This window comes from Salmo salar, chromosome ssa20 (assembly GCF_905237065.1).
Source record: "Salmo salar chromosome ssa20, Ssal_v3.1, whole genome shotgun sequence".
NCBI classification, from domain to species: domain Eukaryota; kingdom Metazoa; phylum Chordata; class Actinopteri; order Salmoniformes; family Salmonidae; genus Salmo; species Salmo salar.
This window is the reverse complement of record NC_059461.1, coordinates 92,637,214-92,661,238: the sequence shown is the minus strand read 5'-3', so window position 1 is coordinate 92,661,238 and position 24,025 is coordinate 92,637,214. Positions and strand designations below refer to the sequence as shown.

General features: G+C 42.9%; 1 protein-coding gene across 2 annotated transcripts in view; it reads right to left on the bottom strand.

Moving 5' to 3' along the window:
* The window catches only part of prcp (prolylcarboxypeptidase (angiotensinase C)), a 47,737-nt gene extending 26,789 nt beyond the window's left edge, over positions 1 to 20,948 (bottom strand). Inside the window, exons 1-5 of one of the 2 annotated variants that reach the window (XM_045704146.1) lie at positions 20,556 to 20,948; positions 10,730 to 10,870; positions 9,924 to 10,025; positions 9,559 to 9,740; positions 2,238 to 2,395 (exon numbers count right to left, since the gene is read on the bottom strand). In XM_045704146.1, the coding sequence (XP_045560102.1) occupies positions 2,238 to 2,395; positions 9,559 to 9,740; positions 9,924 to 10,025; positions 10,730 to 10,870; positions 20,556 to 20,741 (769 nt within the window). In that variant the 5' untranslated portion in view covers positions 20,742 to 20,948. Of the gene's footprint in view, positions 1 to 2,237; positions 2,396 to 9,558; positions 9,741 to 9,923; positions 10,026 to 10,413; positions 10,433 to 10,729; positions 10,871 to 20,555 lie in introns of those variants that run through there. The other variant, XM_045704147.1, reaches the window with a different exon arrangement.
* Between the last annotated feature and the right edge of the window lie 3,077 nt (positions 20,949 to 24,025).

Genomic DNA, 24,025 nt, shown 5'->3' with positions numbered 1-24,025 from the left:
TTTCATCCTACCAGTTGCTGTGATGTTGTCATTCAGACAGGCTAATTCATCCTACCAGTTGCTGTGATGTTGTCATTCAAAGACAGGCTAATTCATCCTACCAGTTGCTGTGATGTTGTCATTCAAAGACAGGCTAATTCATCCTACCAGTTGCTGTGATGTTGTCATTCAAAGACAGGCTAATTCATCCTACCAGTTGCTGTGATGTTGTCATTCAGACAGGCTAATTCATCCTACCAGTTGCTGTGATGTTGTCATTCAAAGACAGGCTAATTCATCCTACCAGTTGCTGTGATGTTGTCATTCAAAGACAGGCTAATTCATCCTACCACTTGCAGTGACGTTGTCATTCAGACAGGCTAATTCATCCTACCAGTTGCTGTGATGTTGTCATTCAAAGACAGGCTAATTCGTCCTACCAGTTGCTGTGATGTTGTCATTCAAAAACAGGCTAATTCATCCTACCAGTTGCTGTGATGTTGTCATTCAGACAGGCTAATTCATCCTACCAGTTGCTGTGATGTTGTCATTCAGACAGGCTAATTCATCCTACCAGTTGCTGTGATATTGTCATTCAGACAGGCTAATTCATCCTACCACTTGCAGTGACGTTGTCATTCAGACAGGCTAATTCATCCTACCACTTGCTATGATGTTGTCATTCAAAGACAGGCTAATTCATCCTACCACTTGCTATGATGTTGTCATTCAAAAACAGGCTAATTCGTCCTACCAGTTGCTGTGATGTTGTCATTCAGACAGGCTAATTCGTCCTACCAGTTGCTGTGATATTGTCATTCAGACAGGCTAATTCATCCTACCAGTTGCTGTGATGTTGTCATTCAGACAGGCTAATTCATCCTACCAGTTGCTGTGATATTGTCATTCAGACAGGCTAATTCATCCTACCAGTTGCTGTGATGTTGTCATTCAAAGACAGGCTAATTCGTCCTACCAGTTGCTGTGATGTTGTCATTCAAAAACAGGCTAATTCATCCTACCAGTTGCTGTGATGTTGTCATTCAGACAGGCTAATTCATCCTACCAGTTGCTGTGATGTTGTCATTCAGACAGGCTAATTCATCCTACCAGTTGCTGTGATATTGTCATTCAGACAGGCTAATTCATCCTACCAGTTGCTGTGATATTGTCATTCAGACAGGCTAATTCATCCTACCAGTTGCTGTGATGTTGTCATTCAGACAGGCTAATTCATCCTACCAGTTGCTGTGATGTTGTCATTCAGACAGGCTAATTCATCCTACCAGTTGCTGTGATATTGTCATTCAAAGACAGGCTAATTCATCCTACCACTTGCAGTGACGTTGTCATTCAGACAGGCTAATTCATCCTACCAGTTGCTGTGATATTGTCATTCAGACAGGCTAATTCATCCTACCAGTTGCTGTGACGTTGTCATTCAGACAGGCTAATTCATCCTACCAGTTGCTGTGATATTGTCATTCAGACAGGCTAATTCATCCTACCACTTGCTGTGATGTTGTCATTCAGACAGGCTAATTCATCCTACCAGTTGCTGTGATGTTGTCATTCAGACAGGCTAATTCATCCTACCACTTGCTGTGATGTTGTCATTCAGACAGGCTAATTCATCCTACCAGTTGCTGTGATGTTGTCATTCAGACAGGCTAATTCATCCTACCAGTTGCTGTGATATTGTCATTCAGACAGGCTAATTCATCCTACCAGTTGCTGTGATATTGTCATTCAGACAGGCTAATTCATCCTACCAGTTGCTGTGATGTTGTCATTCAGACAGGCTAATTCATCCTACCAGTTGCTGTGATGTTGTCATTCAGACAGGCTAATTCATCCTACCAGTTGCTGTGATGTTGTCATTCAGACAGGCTAATTCATCCTACCAGTTGCTGTGATATTGTCATTCAGACAGGCTAATTCATCCTACCAGTTGCTGTGATGTTGTCATTCAGACAGGCTAATTCATCCTACCAGTTGCTGTGATGTTGTCATTCAGACAGGCTAATTCATCCTACCAGTTGCTGTGATGTTGTCATTCAGACAGGCTAATTCATCCTACCACTTGCTGTGATGTTGTCATTCAGACAGGCTAATTCATCCTACCAGTTGCTGTGATGTTGTCATTCAGACAGGCTAATTCATCCTACCAGTTGCTGTGATGTTGTCATTCAGACAGGCTAATTCATCCTACCAGTTGCTGTGATGTTGTCATTCAAAGACAGGCTAATTCATCCTACCAGTTGCTGTGATGTTGTCGATGGCCTTCCAGGACCTCCTGATGTTAACGTCACAGTTCAGTCCACTCCTGGCGAAGTCCTGGGTGACTATCTTATAGAAGTCTCCACATGGAACCATGTCAGGGAACTGCCATATGGGAGCAGAAGCAGCCAGAGCTCTGGAATACACAGAGAGAGACAGTTAGAACCCATTGTTAACCACACAGAGGCAGCCAGAACTCTGGAATACACAGAGAGAGACAGTTAGAACCCATTGTTAACCACACAGAGGCAGCCAGAACTCTGGAATACACAGAGAGACAGTTAGAACCCATTGTTAACCACACAGAGGCAGCCAGAGCTCTGGAATACACAGAGAGACAGTTAGAACCCATTGTTAACCACACAGAGGCAGCCAGAGCTCTGGAATACACAGAGAGACAGTTAGAACCCATTGTTAACCACACAGAGGCAGCCAGAACTCTGGAATACACAGAGAGAGACAGTTAGAACCCATTGTTAACCACACAGAGGCAGCCAGAACTCTGGAATACACACAGAGAGACAGTTAGAACCCATTGTTAACCACACAGAGGCAGCCAGAACTCTGGAATACACAGAGAGAGACAGTTAGAACCCATTGTTAACCACACAGAGGCAGCCAGAACTCTGGAATACACAGAGAGACAGTTAGAACCCATTGTTAACCACACAGAGGCAGCCAGAACTCTGGAATACACAGAGAGACAGTTAGAACCCATTGTTAACCACACAGAGGCAGCCAGAACTCTGGAATACACAGAGAGAGACAGTTAGAACCCATTGTTAACCACACAGAGGCAGCCAGAGCTCTGGAATACACAGAGAGACAGTTAGAACCCATTGTTAACCACACAGAGGCAGCCAGAACTCTGGAATACACAGAGAGAGACAGTTAGAACCCATTGTTAACCACACAGAGGCAGCCAGAGCTCTGGAATACACAGAGAGACAGTTAGAACCCATTGTTAACCACACAGAGGCAGCCAGAGCTCTGGAATACACAGAGAGACAGTTAGAACCCATTGTTAACCACACAGAGGCAGCCAGAGCTCTGGAATACACAGACAGTTAGAACCCATTGTTAACCACACAGAGGCAGCCAGAACTCTGGAATACACAGAGAGACAGTTAGAACCCATTGTTAACCACACAGAGGCAGCCAGAACTCTGGAATACACAGAGAGACAGTTAGAACCCATTGTTAACCACACAGAGGCAGCCAGAACTCTGGAATACACAGAGAGACAGTTAGAACCCATTGTTAACCACACAGAGGCAGCCAGAGCTCTGGAATACACAGAGAGAGACAGTTAGAACCCATTGTTAACCACACAGAGGCAGCCAGAACTCTGGAATACACAGAGAGAGACAGTTAGAACCCATTGTTAACCACACAGAGGCAGCCAGAACTCTGGAATACACAGAGAGACAGTTAGAACCCATTGTTAACCACACAGAGGCAGCCAGAGCTCTGGAATACACAGAGAGACAGTTAGAACCCATTGTTATCCACACAGACACTAAGATACAATTCTGCACTTTACAGTAACATTTAGGGGGTATTTATCTCTTAAAAAATACAAAAAGAAGCCTGAACACTTTAAAACTCCTTATAGCACCTTCTTGTAATTGTCACGTAAGAACATTCAGACCAAAGCGCAGCGTGAAATCGGTTCGACATTTTATTTGAGGTGAACCGCACAAAAAAAACAATAAAGAACAAACGAAACGTGACGTTCTGGAGTGCTCACAGGCAACTACACAAAAACATAACAAGATCCCACAAAACACAGTGGGGAAATGGCTGCCTAAATATGATCCCCAATCAGAGACAACGATAAACGGCTGCCTCTGATTGGGAACCATACCAGGCCAACATAGAAATAGAACAACCTAGATAACCCACCCTAGTCACACCCCGACCTAACCAACAAAGAGAATAAAAGGCTCTCTAAGGTCAGGGCATGACACTACCCCCCCCCCCCCAAAGGTGCAGACTACGGCCGCAAAACCTGACTCTATAGGGGAGGGTCCGGGTGGGCATCTAGCGTCGGTGGCGGCTCCGGTGCGGGACTTTGTCCCAGCCCAGCCCACGGGTCCGGCCATGGAGCTGAGTTGAACGCCACACCCAGACTGTGCACCGGCGCCGAGGAAGGCTCCGGCCTTGGAGCGGGACTAGAGGTCGACCGATTAATCGGAATGGCCGATTAATTAGGGCCGATTTCAAATTTTCATAACGAACGGAAATCGGTATTTTTGGACGCCGATTTGGCCGTTTTTTATTTTTATTTTATTCTTTTATTTTTTTACACCTTTATTTAACTGGGCAAGTCAGTTAAGAACACATTCTTATTTTCAATGATGGCCTAAGAACGCAGGGGCGAAAATGTGATATAATCTTTGGAGGGGACAATTACATGAAATCTTCTCAAGAGCAATTCCTGGGGGGGGGGACACCAAAAGTAGTGCTGTAACACATAGCCTACATTGTAATATGGTAAATGTATATTGAGGAACCAAAGAAATAAGGTGTTTGCCGTACTCCTAACTACCGGTACCCAAAACTACACAACTAATCACAACAGCAATACCATTGCCTTTAACAAATCTTAGTTCAGTCACCAGTTTAAGTTGGGAGTGGGGGTATCCATGGCATTTTCCAATTATGTTCCTATTTTACAAGTTAAAAAAATTGAGAACCTTTCATAATGTTGCCAAACAAAGACTCAACAAACTTACCTGAGACTCCCTGTCTCTGCCAGTCTGTCCCTGCATATCTGTCCCCAACTCTGCTGTCTGCGTGCCATATGTTGCCTGCTCTGCCCAATGACATCATTGTGAAACATTTCCATTAGAATTTCATTTCTTTCTTATGAACATTTTATCAACTAGTCTTTGAGATATTAGGCTACTAGGGTTCTTACTATGCGTTTTGGTGTATTGATAAATACTCTGATGTCCGTCTTTTATTTTTCTGCCATTTTTCTACCTGGCTGGCTGGCTACACACACACACAGTGTGTAGGTTATTTACAGTAGGAGATGGGCTTCTATCATCTTCTATCATTCTATTTGGGCTTCGATCTAAAAGGTAGCTAGCAAATGTGAAATGGATTAAAATGACAAGAGTTGACAGCTGTATGAGTTCACCATTTACACAACATATGCTGCAACCTTTTGTAATTTTAATAGTTTGTTTCATATTGGCTGGCTTCCAACAATAGCTGAATTTGCAAAGCTAGCGAGCACCAATTCAGTTTCAGTGGTGTTTGCTATAATCTTTGCTACCCGGGTGAAATAAAGGTGAAATAAAATAAATACATAAAAGTTCACTTGCGACAATTTAGCTTTTGCAACGAGACCATTAAATATATTTAAGACAATGGTGGAAGAGAGTGTAGTTCTGTTCAGTTTGGATTTCAGTTTATCGCTAACCTTATCACAGGGACTTTGAAGCACTAACTTACATCATCTGCATGCTGACTCCATCTTTGACGACGCCACATAAATGGAATAGGTACTAGCTAGCTTAATAGTTAATATTTGCGCGCTAGCTCTGCATATTCAGCTAGTGTGTGTGCGCGATTGACTGGATTAACCTCACGCCAGTTACGTGCATTGAGTGCCTTTCAGACAGAAGATACGAACTCTCTGTTACCGAGCAAGCTAAGAAACTGGCAGTGGATCAAACCATTGTGAGGCAAAGGGTGGGGGGGTTGCAATCTTTTGAAACTTAAAAACGCGCTATTAAGTGTCTATAATCAGCACAATTGCTTTCATTGCGTATTATTAATATTATTTAAATTACATAGTTATGTTTCAGTGATATATTGGGGGGGACAAATCATATTTTTCCCAGGATGGGGGGGTCGTGTGTCCCCCGTCCCCCCCGGGATTTCCGCCCCTGTAGGAACGGTGGGTTAACTGCCTTGTTCAGGGGCAGAACGACAGATATTTACCTTGTCAGCTCGGGGATTCAATCTAGCAACCTTCTGGTTAACTAGTCCAACGCTCTAACCACCTGCTTTACATTGCACTCCACGAGGAGCCTGCCTGTTACGCGAATGCAGTAAGAAGCCAAGGTAAGTTGCTAGCTAGCATTAAACTTATCTTATAAAAAACAATCAACCAATCATTATCACTAGTTAACTACACATGGTTGATGATATTACTAGTTTATCTAGCCTGTCCTGCGTTGCATATAATCGCTTAGGTACACGTTGCTCCAACCATAAACATCAATGCCTTTCTTAAAATCAATACACAAGTATATATTTTTAAACCTGCATATTTAGTTAATATTGCCTGCTAACATGAATTTCTTTTAACTAGGGAAAATGTGTCACTTCTCTTGCAACAGAGTCAGGGTATATGCAGCAGTTTGGGCCACCTGGCTCGTTGCGAACTGTGAAGACTATTTCTTCCTAACAAAGACAGCCGACTTCGCCAAACGGGGGATGATTTAACAAAAGCGCATTTGCGAAAAAAGCACAATCGTTGCACGACTGTACCAAACCATAAACATCAATGACTTTCTTAAAATCAATACATAGAAGTATATATTTTTAAACCTGCATATTTAGCTAAAAGAAATCCAGGTTAGCAGGCAATATTAACCAGGTGAAATTGTGTCACTTCTCTTCCGTTCATTGCACGCAGAGTCAGGGTAGATGCAACAGTTTGGGCCGCCTGGCTCGTTGCGAAATAATTTGCCAGAATTTTACGTAATTATTTACATTTTAGTCATTTAGCAGACGCTCTTATCCAGAGCGACTTACAGTAGTGAATGCATACATTTTATTAAAAAAATTCCCCGTACTGGTCCCCCGTGGGAATCGAACCCACAACCCTGGCGTTGCAAACACCATGCTCTACCAACTGACATAACATTGAAGGTTGTGCAATGTAACAGGAATATTTAGACTTAGGGATGCCACCCGTTAGGTAAAATACAGAATGGTTCCGTATTTCACTGAAAGGAAAAACATTTTGTTTTTGAGATGATAGTTTCCGGATTCGACCATATTAATGACCTAAGGCTCGTATTTCTGTGTGTTTATTATATTATAATTAAGTCTATGATTTAATAGAGCAGTCTGACTGAGCGGTGTTAGGCAGCAGCAGGCTCGTAAGCATTCATTCAAACAGCACTTTCATACGTTTTGCCAGCAGCTCTTCGCTGTGCTTCAAGCATTGCGATGTTTATGACTTCAAGCCTGTCAACTCCCAAGATGAGGATGGTGTAACCGATGTGAAATGGCTAGCTAGTTAGCGGGGTGCGCGCTAATAGCGTTTCAAACGTCACTCGCTCTGAGACTTGGAGTAGTTGTTCCCCTTGCTCTGCATGGGTAACGCTGCTTCGAGGGTGGCTGTTGTCGATGTGTTCCTGGTTCGAGCCCAGGTAGGAGCGAGGAGAGGGACGGAAGCTATACTGTTACACTGGCAATACTAAAGTGCCTATAAGAACATCCAATAGTCAAAGGTATATGAAATACAAATCGTATAGAGAGAAATAGTCCTATAATTCCTATAATAACTACAACCTAAAACTTCTTACCTGGGAATATTGAAGACTCATGTTAAAAGGAACCACCAGCTTTCATATGTTCTCATGTTCTGAGCAAGGAACTTAAACGTTAGCTTTCTTACATGGCATATATTGCACTTTTACTTTCTTCTCCAACACTTTGTTTTTGCATTATTTAAACCAAATTTAACATGTTTAATTATTTATTTGAGGCTAAATTGATTTTATTTATGTATTATATTAAGTTAAAATAAGTGTTCATTCAGTATTGTTGTAATTGTCATTATTACAAATAAATAACATTTAAAAAAATGGACGATTAATCGGTATCGGCTTTTTTTGGTCCTCCAATAATCGGTATTGGCGTTGAAAAATCATAATCGGTCGACCTCTACACTGGACGCCGTGTCTGGACTGGGCACCGTCGCCGGAGGTTCCGGACTGGGGACCGTCGCCGGAGGTTCCGGACTGGGCACCGTCGCCGGAGGTTCCGGACTGGGGACCGTCGCCGGAGGTTCCGGACTGGGGACCGTCGCCGGAGGTTCCGGACTGGGGACCGTCGCCGGAGGTTCCGGACTGGGGACCGTCGCCGGAGGTTCCGGACTGGGGAACGTCGCCGGAGGTTCCGGACTGGGGACCGCCGCCGGAGGTTCCGGACTGGGGACACGCACTTCAGGGCGAGTGCGAGGAGCTGGCGCAGGACGTACTGGGCTGTGGAGGCGCACTGGAGACCTGGTGCGTGGAGCTGGCACAGTTTTTACCAGACTGCTAGCACGCTCCTCAGGAAGAGTACAGAGAGCTGACTCAGGTGGCATCAAACAGAGAACACGCTCCTTAGGGCAAATGTCGTGCATCACACACCAACACAACAACTCTCTCATTTCTCTCTCCTCCAATTTCTCCATCAACTCACTAACGGTCTCTGACTCTCTCCGTTCACTCTCCTCCAATTTCTCCCTCTTCTCCCAGATTGGCTCTGGTTCGCTCCTCGGCTCCGCCGACCACCCCGTGTGCCCCCCCCCCCCCATTTTTTGGGGGGGGGGCTGTCCTTTGGGCTTTCCTTGTGGCCGCGAACCCCGGCGTCGTCGCTGTCCTCCCTTCTCTCCTTGCGTCTGCCGCCAAAGAAGGCGATCCTGTCCTGCCAGGATTTCCTCCCAAGTCCAGGATCCATTCCCATCCAAAATCTCTTCCCATGTCCAGGATACTCTCTCCTCCTGGGCACGCTGCTTGGTCCTGTTGTGGTGGGATCTTCTGTCACGCTCGTCGTAAGAACATTCAGACCAAAGCGCACCGTGAAATCGGTTCGACATTTTATTTGAGGTGAACCGCACAAAAAAAACAATAAAGAACAAACGAAACGTGACGTTCTGGAGTGCTCACAGGCAACTACACAAAAACATAACAAGATCCCACAAAACACAGTGGGGAAATGGCTGCCTAAATATGATCCCCAATCAGAGACAACGATAAACGGCTGCCTCTGATTGGGAACCATACCAGGCCAACATAGAAATAGAACAACCTAGATTACCCACCCTAGTCACACCCTGACCTAACCAACAAAGAGAATAAAAAGCTCTCTAAGGTCAGGGCATGACAGTAATAGTGACGTTTTGGTCTGAGGTTTTCATCAGGTCAAATAGCACCCTATTCCCTATAAATCACACTGCTTTGGCCACAGCCCTATGAGCCCTGGTGAAAAGTAGTTCACTATATAAACAAATATATATATATATATAGGACCACATGAAGACCTGTACACAGTATCTCTTACCCAACAACAACATTAGGGTATTTCATTCTCAACCAGGCAGAGAGCATCCCTCCGTAGGACCCTCCGATGGCGATCACAGGACTTTTCTGAGCTCCAAGCACAGTCCTCTTCAGTTCTCTGATCAGCACAGAGAAGTCAGCTAGCGCCTGCTCAGACGTCAGGTAGTTCAGGTGCTTGGCGTCCTGTTTGGGAACACAAAGCACGTTTTAAAGAATGTTGTTTCTAAACGTGTAATAAACCATCACGTTATATACCACGTGTGTGTGTGTGTGTGTGTGTGTGTGTGTGTGTGTGTGTGTGTGTGTGTGTGTGTGTGTGTGTGTGTGTGTGTGTGTGTGTCTGCAAAGGCATAACGGTTCATTTACACTGTAAGAGTCTTGTCCAAACGGCAGGGATTCTCCATAGTAACGATGTTCTGCAAACACCAACATAGCTCCCAGTTCCTCTGCAACGTCCCACATGAAACCCTACGGATAAAAGTACAAGTAAGGCATGCTGTGTAGATCAATACATTACAGAACAGAGAAGATCAATACATTACAGAACAGAGAAGATCAATACATTACAGAACGGAGAAGATCAATACATTACAGAACGGAGAAGATCAATACATTACAGAACAGAGAAGATCAATACATTACAGAACAGAGAAGATCAATACATTACAGAACAGAGAAGATCAATACATTACAGAACAGAGAAGATCAATACATTACGGAACAGAGAAGAGAAGATCAATACATTACAGAACAGAGAAGATCAATACATTACAGAACAGAGAAGATCAATACATTACAGAACAGAGTAGAGTAATTATTACAGTGTTATTGCAGAACAGAGTAGAGTAATTATTACAGTGTTATTGCAGAACAGAGAAGAGTAATTATTACAGAACAGAGTAGAGTGATTATTACAGTGTTATTGCAGAACAGAGTGATTATTACAGTGTTATTGCAGAACAGAGTGATTATTACAGTGTTATTGCAGAACAGAACAGAGTGATTATTACAGTGTTATTGCAGAACAGAACAGAGTAATTATTAGTGTTATTGCAGAACAGAGTAGAGTGATTATTACAGAACAGAGAAGAGTAATTATTACAGTGTTATTGTAGAACAGAGTAGAGTGATTATTACAGTGTTATTGCAGAACAGAGTAGAGTGATTATTACAGTGTTATTGCAGAACCAGGTAATGTCTCCTTCATTGCCGGTGTAGAACAGGATAGGCCCTCCCTTCTGATCCCAGTGTTCATTATTAACCAGGTATCTCTGCTTAAAGGTGCCATCCTCCAGGAAACCAAAGTGATCAATCTGTAAGGACAGAGAAATACATCAGAAGAAAAGAAAAACATGACCGACGCCATTTTAGAAAAACCCATGAAGAAATCAAGAGGACGATGGCTAAAATACGACATGCTGCTACTTTAAACCCAACCTAGTGTCACGGATCCCTCCGGAACGTTCATCACGAACACCTGTCCCCTATTTCCCACTGATTAGTACTTGTATAGGTGTGCCCTTTGGTTTCCATTGGGCTGTCCATCATTGTTACTATGTCCGTTGGTGCGTGTGAGTACCTGTGCTGTGTGTTTTGGGCTTTCGTTCCATTGCGCAGATGATTACGGGTCTCGTCCCGTGTGTTAATCATTGTGTGCGCGTGTTATTTATTCGAGGTACTCCTCGCTCTTTTGTTTGGGTTTCAACCCTGTGGTTTTGTTACGTGTTTGTTTGGTCGTCGTCCCCGTGCCTTTACACGGCACGCTGTAATTTGGGTAAATTAAAATCCCTATTACCCATTCCTGCACCTGTCTCTCTCGCCGAATAATTTATACCAGCATGACACCTAGTCTCTAAGATATTCATATTTAGCTTGAGATGAGATGAAGACTCAGGAGAAGAAATCGAATCAATGTGTTACGAATCCATTTCAAAGTCTCTGACTTTAACTCTAAATCGAGGCAGTTATAATGCGGCCCTGACTTCCAGTGGAATGGAACTGGGATTCAGCAGGCTGTCAAGCTGAGAACCAACAGTTCCCCTCAGACAGACACCTTGTAAAGGTTCCAGTTCCCCTCAGACAGACACCTTGTAAAGGTTCCAGTTCCCCTCAGACAGACACCTTGTAAAGGTTCCAGTTCCCCTCAGACAGACACCTTGTAAAGGTTCCAGTTCCCCCTCAGACAGACACCTTGTAAAGGTTCCAGTTCCCCTCTGACAGACACCTTGTAAAGGTTCCAGTTCCCCCTCAGACAGACACCTTGTAAAGGTTCCAGTTCCCCTCAGACAGACACCATGTAAAGGTTCCAGTTCCCCTCTGACAGACACCTTGTAAAGGTTCCAGTTCCCCCTCAGACAGACACCTTGTAAAGGTTCCAGTTCCCCTCAGACAGACACCTTGTAAAGGTTCCAGTTCCCCTCTGACAGACACCTTGTAAAGGTTCCAGTTCCCCTCTGACAGACACCTTGTAAAGGTTCCAGTTCCCCTCTGACAGACACCTTGTAAAGGTTCCAGTTCCCCTCTGACAGACACCTTGTAAAGGTTCCAGTTCCCCCTCTGACAGACACCTTGTAAAGGTTCCAGTTCCCCTCAGACAGACACCTTGTAAAGGTTCCAGTTCCCCTCAGACAGACACCTTGTAAAGGTTCCAGTTCCCCTCAGACAGACACCTTGTAAAGGTTCCAGTTCCCCTCTGACAGACACCTTGTAAAGGTTCCAGTTCCCCTCTGACAGACACCTTGTAAAGGTTCCAGTTCCCCTCAGACAGACACCTTGTAAAGGTTCCAGTTCCCCTCAGACAGACACCTTGTAAAGGTTCCAGTTCCCCTCAGACAGACACCTTGTAAAGGTTCCAGTTCCCCTCAGACAGACACCTTGTAAAGGTTCCAGTTCCCCTCTGACAGACACCTTGTAAAGGTTCCAGTTCCCCTCAGACAGACACCTTGTAAAGGTTCCAGTTCCCCTCAGACAGACACCTTGTAAAGGTTCCAGTTCCCCTCAGACAGACACCTTGTAAAGGTTCCAGTTCCCCTCTGACAGACACCTTGTAAAGGTTCCAGTTCCCCTCTGACAGACACCTTGTAAAGGTTCCAGTTCCCCTCAGACAGACACCTTGTAAAGGTTCCAGTTCCCCTCTGACAGACACCTTGTAAAGGTTCCAGTTCCCCTCAGACAGACACCTTGTAAAGGTTCCAGTTCCCCTCTGACAGACACCTTGTAAAGGTTCCAGTTCCCCTCAGACAGACACCTTGTAAAGGTTCCAGTTCCCCTCAGACAGACACCTTGTAAAGGTTCCAGTTCCCCTCTGACAGACACCTTGTAAAGGTTCCAGTTCCCCTCTGACAGACACCTTGTAAAGGTTCCAGTTCCCCTCAGACAGACATCTTGTAAAGGTTCCAGTTCCCCTCTGACAGACACCTTGTAAAGGTTCCAGTTCCCCTCTGACAGACACCTTGTAAAGGTTCCAGTTCCCCTCAGACAGACACCTTGTAAAGGTTCCAGTTCCCCTCTGACAGACACCTTGTAAAGGTTCCAGTTCCCCTCTGACAGACACCTTGTAAAGGTTCCAATGTGAGAGACAGTACAGTAGCACCTTCTCCAGAGGGTGACCTCTCTGTCCCTCCAACGTGCCCGTAGGGTGTGATCTTTGTGGCCCTGGCCTTCTGCCATACAGCACTTTGTACTGTGCAGTGAGTCGGTGACAACCCCAATGCAGAACGCTAGGATAATTAGCCTCAATTTGTATTAAAACCCAGAGAGAGAGAGACAGTTCCAGGGATGCCACGTTAGTTCCACTAGCACATCTGCCTCCCAAATTGAATCCTATACAGTGCACTACGCTATTTGGGACGCTATTCCCTCTCTCCAGCCTAATGCCACCACTGTGTGGCTAAAGACGAGTTGTCCCCTACTTGAAACCCGCCCAACACTTGATAAAGAATGTTTTTGTTGTGTTTGCACCCTCTCTCTCTCTCTCTCTCTCTCTCTCTCTCTCTCTCTCTCTCTCCCTTCCCAGCGCCTACAAAAGGAGCCACCAATTTTATGAGCCAATGACAGGGAAAAGATTTCAGGCTTGAATGTGTTCATTCATCCACTTCTGGAGCCTCTCTGCAGCTTGGCACTGGGCTAGCGGGACAGGAAAACCACATTGAAATCCAGACTGAAAATGTTTTGTCAATTTCATCTGCAAATAGTATATTCTCTGTAATAAATAAAAAATTACATATTAATTCCAATTCTGTTGGATGATCCAAAAATAGGTTTTACATCACTCAAGAAGGTACTCTAGGAAATAGATTAAAAATCTATAGCTGCTATTCCAGCTGAGTGGTTCTAACTCAGTGTTAAGCCAATCTGGGCTGGAGATTTTCCCTGTGTTTGTGCTTATGGTTTCATAATATGGTTTTATAATATAGATAAGGTTTTATAATATGGTTTAATAATATGGCTATGGTTTTATAATATGGTTTAATAATATGGCTATGGTTTAATAATATGGCTATGGTTTAATAATATGGTTTTATAATATGGTTTTATAATATGGTTTAATAATATGGCTATGGTTTAATAATATGGCTATGGTTTTATAATATGGTTTAATAAGGCTATGGTTTTATAATATGGCTATGGTTTTATAATATGGTTTAATAATATGGTTTTATAATATGGTTTTATAATATGGTTTTATAATATGCTATGGTTTAATAATATGCTATGGTTTAATAATATGGTTTAATAATAGTATGGTTTTATAATATGTATTTTATAATATGGTTTAATAATATGGTTTTATAATATGGTTTAATAATATGGTTTAATAATATGGTTTTATAATATGGTTTAATAATATGGTTTAATAATATGGTTTTATAATATGTGTTTTATAATATGGTTTTATAATATGGTTTAATAATATGGTTTTATAATATGTGTTTAATAATATGGTTTTTATAATATGGTTTTATAATATGGTTTCATAAGGGAACTGTAACCTTCATAGCGTTGATGTCCATGTCTTACTACCAAACCTAATACTGCCACCTTGTGGTATATGCTGGTAGCATTTAGTTACAGGAAACTCATTAGGCGAAATCTGCTGACACATTGTATGTCAAGTCAAATGCTGCAAAATCTGTAGCTTCTGAAAAGCAGTGAGGTAAACATTACTTACAACTAAATGTTATAGTATGAAAAAAAATGGCCAAAAAATTAATAAATGACAAAGCCAATGTAGGAAACAACTGATGAACATAGGAGGTTGGTGGCACCTTAATTGGGGAGGATGGGCTCGTGGTAATGGCTGGAGCGGAATAGGTGGAATGGTATCAAACACATGGTTTTTGATGCCATGCCATTCCATTCACTCCGTTCCAGCCATTATCTTGAGCCGTCACTCCCCTGAGCAGCCTCTACTGCTGTATTCAGAGTAAAGGCCTCCCTGTGGCTCAGTTGGTAGAGCATGGTGTTTGCAATGGTGTTTGCAACGCCAGGGTTGTGGGTTCGATTCCCACGGGGGGCCAGTACGAAAAGAAGAAAAAAAAGTATGAATTGAAATGTATGCATTCACTACTGTAAGTCGCTCTGGATAAGAGCGTCTGCTAAATGACTAAAATGTAAAGGACAGTAGATAACTTCATTAGGGTAGGGTGCAGCATTTGGAATTTTGGATGAAAAGCGTGCCCAAATTAAACTGCCTGCTACTCAGGTCCAGAAGCTAGGATATGCATATAATTGGTACACTCTAAAGTTTCCAGAACTGTTAAAATAATGTCTGTGAGTATAACAGAACTGATATGGCAGGCGAAAATCCATCCAGGAAGTACTATTACTTTGAAAGGCTGTATTTCCATTGAAAGCCTATCCACCATACAAAGACTTAGGACCCAGTTCACGATCTCTATGGCTTCTTCTACATGTGGCCAGTCTTTAGGCATTGTTTCAGGCTTTTACTCTGAAAAATGAGGGAGATACAGCACTTTCAATGAGTGGACAGTGGAAGTCCAGCGCGCGATCGGGGGAGCGACATTCTTGTTTCTCCTTTTCTATTAATGAAGCTTTTGTCCAGTTAAAATATTATTGATTATTTATGACAAAAACAACCTGAGGATGGATTTTAAACATCGTTTGACATGTTTCTACGAACTTTTATTGTACTTTTTTGACTTTTTGTCTGGGTGTTGAGAGCGCGCTTTGTGCCTTTGGATTACTGAACTAAATGCACCAACAAAACTGAGGTTTTTGGACATAAAGAGGGACTTTATTGAACAAAACAAACATTTATTGTGTAACATGGAGTACTGGGAGTGCCACCAGATGAAGATCATCAAAGGTAAGTGATTAATTTAATCGCCACTTCTGTCTTTTGTGAGTCCTCTCCTTGGCTGGAAAATGTCTGTATGGCGTTTTGTGGTTAGGCGCTGTCCTAACATAATCACATGGTTTGCTTTCGCCGTGAAGCCTTTTTGAAATCGGACACTGCGGTTGGATTAACAAGAAGTTAATCTTTAAAATGGTGGATAATACTTGTATGTTTTAATTATGGGATTTCTGTTGTTTGAGTTTGGCGCCCTGCAATTTCACTGGCTGTTGTGGAAGTGGGACGCTAGTGTCCCGATGATACCAGAGAGGTTAATGTACAGTTCACAATTGATGCTAAAAACAGGACTCCATTCTTTATTCCAGGAGAAGAGAGAAGCCAAGAGGATTTCCTGGATAACTGCTAGATCACTTGATTCCCTTCAGACCAGCCAGCCATCCCATCCCATCCTCCTTTTGTATAAATGTTTTGTCATTGTTCGTAAAGCACTGCCTTTAAGTCGTTGTGATATTGTCAAGTTTGCTACCCTGCCCGTTGGTTGCGCCTACCCCACCCCGCCCTGTACAGAGTTCGCGTGCACCTTCCCCCCCCAGTCTATCCGGGTACAGAGATCGCACGCGTAATATATTCAAACATGCATGGCTTGAGAGATGCGATCATCGGTGGAGTGTGTGGAGCCACCTAGTTTAACTAATCAACAGTACTGCCACTGCAGCATAACATTTGATTTAACCCATAGGTTATAAACATCATCATCAATATTTGGTAACTGTAACTAGCTTGGCATTTGGTGTGTTATGAGATATGAAAGTCAACAACAACAATAAATCAATCAGGGGACATTTTTTTCATTTTGAGTACCTGCCCCCTGAAAGGTCTGTGCACGGCCCTGGTGTGTGTGTGTGTGTGTGTGTGTGTGTGTGTGTGTGTGTGTGTGTGTGTGTGTGTGTGTGTGTGTGTGTGTGTGTGTGTGTGTGTGTGTGTGTGTGTGTGTGTGTGTGTGTGTGTGTGTGTGTGTGTGTGTGTGTGTGTGTGTGTGTGTGTGTGTGTGTGTGTGTGTGTGTGCGTGTGCGTGTGCGTGTATTTGTGGGAGAGTCGGTGTGTGTGTGTCCCGTGTGGCTCAGTTGGTAGAGCGTGGTGTTTGCAACGCCAGGGTTGTGGGTTCGATTCCCATGGGGGACCAGTACGTAGAAAAAAAATGAATGAAATGTATGCATTCACTACTGTAAGTCGCTCTGGATAAGAGCGTCTGCTAAATGACTAAAATGTGGGTGGTGATGAGGCAGAACCATTGCCTGTGTTCCCAAATGGCACCCTATTCCCTATATATTGCACTACTTTTGGCCAGAGCCCAATGGGTAGTTCACTATTGTAGGGAATATGGTGCTATAAGGGATACAACCACTAGTTATGGAACTGTTGTATTTTCTTTTAAAGGGTCTCTGCACTGGCTGCCTGTGAGTTTTAGAATTCATTTTAAGATTCTTCTATTGGTTTTTAAATCAATCCACGATTGTTCACTCCAATACATGTCAGACATGCTTTTAAGTTATTTACCCAGTAGGTCCCTCAGGTCCTCTGGCCTTTTAACTATCCCAAAGCCCAGGACCAAGAGGCATGGAGAGAGCAGCCTTTTAACTATCCCAAAGCCCAGGACCAGGAGGCATGGAGAGAGCAGCCTTTTAACTATCCCAGCCTAGGACCAAGAGGCATGGAGAGAGCAGCCTTTTAACTATCCCAAAGCCCAGGACCAAGAGGCATGGAGAGAGCAGCCTTTTAACTCTCCCAAAGCCCAGGACCAAGAGGCATGGAGAGAGCAGCCTTTTAACTATCCCAAAGCCCAGGACCAAGAGGCATGGAGAGAGCAGCCTTTTAACTATCCCAAAGCCCAGGACCAAGAGGCATGGAGAGAGCAGCCTTTTAACTATCCCAAAGCCTAGGACCAAGAGGCATGGAGAGAGCAGCCTTTTAACTATCCCAAAGCCCAGGACCAAGAGGCATGGAGAGAGCAGCCTTTTAACTATCCCAGCCTAGGACCAGGAGGCATGGAGAGAGCAGCCTTTTAACTATCCCAAAGCCCAGGACCAAGAGGCATGGAGAGAGCAGCCTTTTAACTATCCCAAAGCCCAGGACCAAGAGGCATGGAGAGAGCAGCCTTTTAACTATCCCAGCCTAGGACCAGGAGGCATGGAGAGAGCAGCCTTTTAACTATCCCAGCCTAGGACCAAGAGGCATGGAGAGACAGCCTTTTAACTATCCCAAAGCCCAGGACCAAGAGGCATGGAGAGAGCAGCCTTTGAACTATCCCAAAGCCCAGGACCAAGAGGCATGGAGAGAGCAGCCTTTTAACTATCCCAAAGCCCAGGACCAAGAGGCATGGAGAGAGCAGCCTTTTAACTATCCCAAAGCCTAGGACCAAGAGGCATGGAGAGAGCAGCCTTTTAACTATCCCAAAGCCCAGGACCAAGAGGCATGGAGAGAGCAGCCTTTTAACTATCCCAGCCCAGGACCAAGAGGCATGGAGAGAGCAGCCTTTTAACTATCCCAAAGCCCAGGACCAAGAGGCATGGAGAGAGCAGCCTTTTAACTATCCCAAAGCCCAGGACCAAGAGGCATGGAGAGAGCAGCCTTTTAACTATCCCAAAGCCCAGGACCAAGAGGCATGGAGAGAGCAGCCTTTTAACTATCTCAAAGCCTAGGACCAAGAGGCATGGAGAGAGCAGCCTTTTAACTATCCCAAAGCCCAGGACCAAGAGGCATGGAGAGAGCAGCCTTTTAACTATCCCAAAGCCCAGGACCAAGAGGCATGGAGAGAGCAGCCTTTTAACTATCCCAAAGCCCAGGACCAAGAGGCATGGAGAGAGCAGCCTTTTAACTATCCCAAAGCCCAGGACCAAGAGGCATGGAGAGAGCAGCCTTTTAACTATCCCAAAGCCCAGGACCAAGAGGCATGGAGAGAGCAGCCTTTTAACTATCCCAAAGCCCAGGACCAAGAGGCATGGAGAGAGCAGCCTTTTAACTATCCCAAAGCCCAGGACCAAGAGGCATGGAGAGAGCAGCCTTTTAACTATCCCAAAGCCCAGGACCAAGAGGCATGGAGAGAGCAGCCTTTTAACTATCCCAAAGCCCAGGACCAAGAGGCATGGAGAGAGCAGCCTTTTAACTATCCCAAAGCCCAGGACCAAGAGGCATGGAGAGAGCAGCCTTTTAACTATCCCAAAGCCCAGGACCAAGAGGCATGGAGAGAGCAGCCTTTTAACTATCCCAAAGCCCAGGACCAAGAGGCATGGAGAGAGCAGCCTTTTAACTATCCCAAAGCCCAGGACCAAGAGGCATGGAGAGAGCAGCCTTTTAACTATCCCAAAGCCCAGGACCAAGAGGCATGGAGAGAGCAGCCTTTTAACTATCCCAAAGCCCAGGACCAAGAGGCATGGAGAGAGCAGCCTTTTAACTATCTCAAAGCCCAGGACCAAGAGGCATGGAGAGACAGCCTTTAGTTACTATGCCCCCAGCCTCTGGAATAGCCTGCCAGAGAACCTGATGGGGGACGAAACTGTGGACATATTTAAAATAGATCTTAAAACACACCTTTTTAACACACCAATCTGAGATCACGAGTTACAAGAAAGCATTTCAACTCACATGAATCACAATTATCTACAAAACAGTTGATAATGCTATCTAGCCATAGCTTTACTAGACAACCTAACAAAATGGATATGAAGTGTTCAAATCATTTGTATTTTACCTTTATTTAACGAGGCAAGTCAGTTATGAACAAATTCTGACACCCTTGGAACAGTGGGTTACCTGCCTTGTTCAGGGGCAGAATGACAGATTTGTACCTTGTCAGCTCGGGGATTCGATCCAGCAACCTTTTGGTTACTAGTCCAACACTCTAACCACTAGGCTACCTATAGCACATGCATTTCTTGGGGGAAAGCTGTAACCTCCAGGATCTTTAATGTTCTTTAGTCTATAGTAGCCTACTTTAAATTCACTTTTATGGCAGTACACTGCAGTTCCTCTGGGCAGGATGCCAGCAGGGATTGAGTTGTGTTGGCAGGAAAACAGCCCAGAGTATGGATGGCTTTCCCGTCCTACCAGGAAGCAGAGCGGATACGCTGATTGTCTGCAGACACAATACCCAGACAGTTTAGAAGTGATTTAAAGTACACAGAGAATTAAGGAAATCCTCCAAGGAAAGCCAGCGGTGCAGTTATAAGTTCACCACAAACAAATAAAAACTACGGTCAATAGTAAATTAGGCAATAAGCGTCAATATAAACAATGCTCATTTAATTTCAATGACTTGGTGGCCAATGGCCATAGTGGAACGAGATAATATATTCCCTAAAAAACAACTACCAAATCTAGTTGTGGTAAATAATCATTACAACAAAAAAAAACATAGCTACATAACTGTGCACAAATTGGTGCACATGTAAATAAAATGCATCAACTCAACCGTTATAACGTTATTATTACTACATTAGCGCAAACTTTTTAAAGTTGTAAAGTTCTTACTAACATATCTGTCAGATAGCCTAAACGTGCAGTGTGTGTCCTGCTAATCTACAGAGCTGATTAGTCTAGTCCCTTTGTCTAGACAGTGATTGTTGACAGACATCATGACAGCCGTCAATAACTTTATGATATTATTATAGCGAAAAGAAACGTACCTTCTGGTCAAAATACCATGTTTCATAGTTGATGACGGTGTCCTGAGCATTGAGATCTGTAACCCCGCCATGCCTCGTCAAAAGTTGCGACTTGAGCGCCAACACATGAAAACAATAGAGCGATAAGATGAGAACGATAGACGTTAAGGCCGGTCTGGATACCGAAACGAATCCTCCAGACCTCATATCTGCAGTGGCCAGGACTATACTAAAGAAAAACCTGTATGAACAGTCTATATAAAGTGATCTGTGTGGGCTGCAGTCGCATGATGCAGCAGCGGTGAGTAGGAAGGAAGAACCTAGTTAAGATTTGTTGATGTTTCACTAAGAGGAAGTCAAATTGCCTGTCAGCAAATCAAAAGTGCAATGCAAAGACAGTACAGTATGAAGAGAGGCTAAAAACTGCTTCTCCAATAGAAATCCCTTATAAGGCTTTTTTTAGGCGACGTCATGGCGACGCTACGCTCATGTGTAAAAAAAATACGTAATCGCGTCTAATACGTTCGTATCGCGATGAACTGCGCATGTGCGAGCCGTCAAAAATTCAAAAGGCACTCCTTATATGAAGTTGTTTTTTGACGAAAATGAAAACGTGTCAGTTTATCACTTTTACTACGAGTTTGGAGTAATAACATGTTCAACGACTTAAGAAATTGTCTCGAATGTAAGTTGTGCGTTTTTAGATTTGGAGAAAATTAACAACTAAGGACAAATGTTTCACTTCTCTCATTGACTTCTCAAACCTCCTCAAAACACACCAGCATGGTCTGTTCCTCAATTCTCATAAATCTCGCGATGTTACGCTTCTGGGTTTAGAAACTCTGTGACGTGTGCTTGTCGCAAATTGATGAACAATGAAGCTATCACGTAACATTGATAAGATTCCTGCAAAATTATCTGCTTTCTCATAGACAAGTATTCATTGCGTGGTCGTTGTTATATAAACGTATTTTTTTCCCCCACTTTAATTTTTAAGAACTGGTTCAATAATCATATCCTGCTGGTGAGTCAAGTGTTTAATGTAGAAGGATTGTTACTCAATAATGAGGATTTTTTTTTTACTTGTTACAATATCCCTGTAACACCTAGAGAGTTGACCATAGTCTTTGATGCTATTCCATCTGGAAATCTCATGTTGTATAGAGGTGTAACCAGACCTAACCTTCTTGACCTACCCTCACTTAATCCAGTTGACTCTCCAATAGGGAATCATTTGTTCCTCCTTGCTCCCTCAGAACAACAGATCTATACGTGCTTTATTTCAAAGGGATATTGTATCCATTCCTTATGTCACAAGTTACTGGAATACATTGGTCACTAATATCTGTTGGGGGGAAAGTCTGGTTATTACCACACAAATACCTGCTTGTTAACAAGGTGAAAGAGGTGTCTTTCAGAATGATCCATAAGTATGACCCTGTGAATCATTACCTGAAAGAAACTAAAAAAAATACATTAATATTGATTGTACTTTTTGTGTTGAGCATCCAAAAACAGTTTCACATTTATTTTGGCTTTTGTCTACATGTAAAACAATTATGGAAAGATATTCACAGTTTTATAATTGTTAATATTCTTGATGACTTTTGTTTTTTTGTTATGGGAGAATGTGCTGCTCGGTTTCCTTAACCATAATAAAGATAAAGAAAAACTATTTTACCTCATAAATCTAATTGTGCTAATGTGAAGAAAAAAAATGTAAATTCACTAATTAAAAAAAAAACAGTCTTCCGTGTTTTCTAGAAGGAATTCGAGCAGTACATTAAGACCATTCAACATCAATATGTGTGTTTCTTTTAAGGCCTTTGTATAATCTGTAATTTATTCTACCCCCCTAACATATGTTATCATTGTCTATTTATGTACTTATTGTATGTATACAGACTTTTCTACATTGGTAATAAAAAATAAAAATAAAATATATATATATATATATACAAATATTTTTTTTAAATGAAGCTATCATGTGAGAAGACATCGTGCCATGATGCAAGTCAATCGATTGACAGACTGGACAAAGATTACAAACTAACAGTCGGTATATGGTGTAAAAGGTTTTCAGTTACAATGTAGCCATTGATCACGATTTGCGAAAACATAGATGCAAATGGAGCTGTTGTGTGTTGACACCATTCAAATAACGGTTGTCACCTGCGGCGTATTCATCATGCAAAACGTTTCTTAAACAGCCGCAAACAAACCGAAACGGGGAGGGACCTACCTGAATTTGTCCCCCCCCCCCAAAAAAAAACCTGTCTGTTTAGACTAGTAATCACACACCATGTTGACATGTCACTTTACGGTCGTTGTAAATGCTGTAACACATTTGGTTATAGGCAGTGCATTTGGTAGGCAAGACCTTCTCAAATGATCCAGTTCATATATACAGGCATTGTGTTGCAGATAGAAATATAATGTATAGAACCAGCATGATTCTATTTCAAGTGGAGGAGTCATTCAACTATTTCATTCTCTGAAACATTCTGCACCAGGTGTATCAGTTGAAGTACAGAATTCACACAAATAACATTTCCTGATACCTTGCTGATGTTATTTCTATTTGAGAATTACAAATCGTGGAAATATCATAATTATTCAACTATAAAAATCGACATTAAACTTGTAGTTCACTATTTTACAACGTGATGTTAGATGGCGTCTCACCCTGAAAATAGTCTATGGGCCAGGAGAAACTGTAATCCATGGTTCAGTTTCCTTTAAACAGCTTCCTTTAAACAGCTATTACAAACTTCAGCAAAAATGTGCCACCGCTAGCAAAAAATCCCTGACACTCGAAGGAGGGGGAGACGCCGCTATAGAGGCCTGCGTGTGGGGTACCTGACGAACCTACAGTACCAGTAAAAAAGTTTGGACAAGGGTTTTTCTATATGTTTACTATTTTCTACATTGTAGAATAATAGTGAAGACATCAAAACTATGAAATAACACATATGGAATCATGTAGTAAAGAAAAAAAGTGTTAAACAAATCAAAATATATTTTATATTTCAGATTCTTCAAGGTAGCCACCCAGATAGTCACCTGGAATGCATTTCAATTAACAGGTGTGCCTTGTTAAAACTTAATTTGTGGAATTTCTTTCCTTGTGTTTGATCCAATCAGTTGTGTTGTGACAAGGTAGGGGTGGAATACAGAATATAGCCCAATTTGGTAAACGATCAAGTCCATATTATGGCAAGAACCGCTCAAATAAGCAAAGAGAAATGGCAGTCCATCATTACTTTAAGACATGAAGGTCAGTCAATATGGAAAATGTCTGGAACTTTGAATGTTTCGTCAAGTGCAGTCGCAAAAACCATCAAGCACTATGATGAAACTGGCTCTCATGAGGACCGTCACAGGAAAGGAAGGCCCAGTTACCTCTGCTGCAGAGGATAAGTTCATTACCGTTACCAGCCTCAGAAATTGCAGCCCAAATAAATGCTTCACAGAGTTCAAGCACATTTACA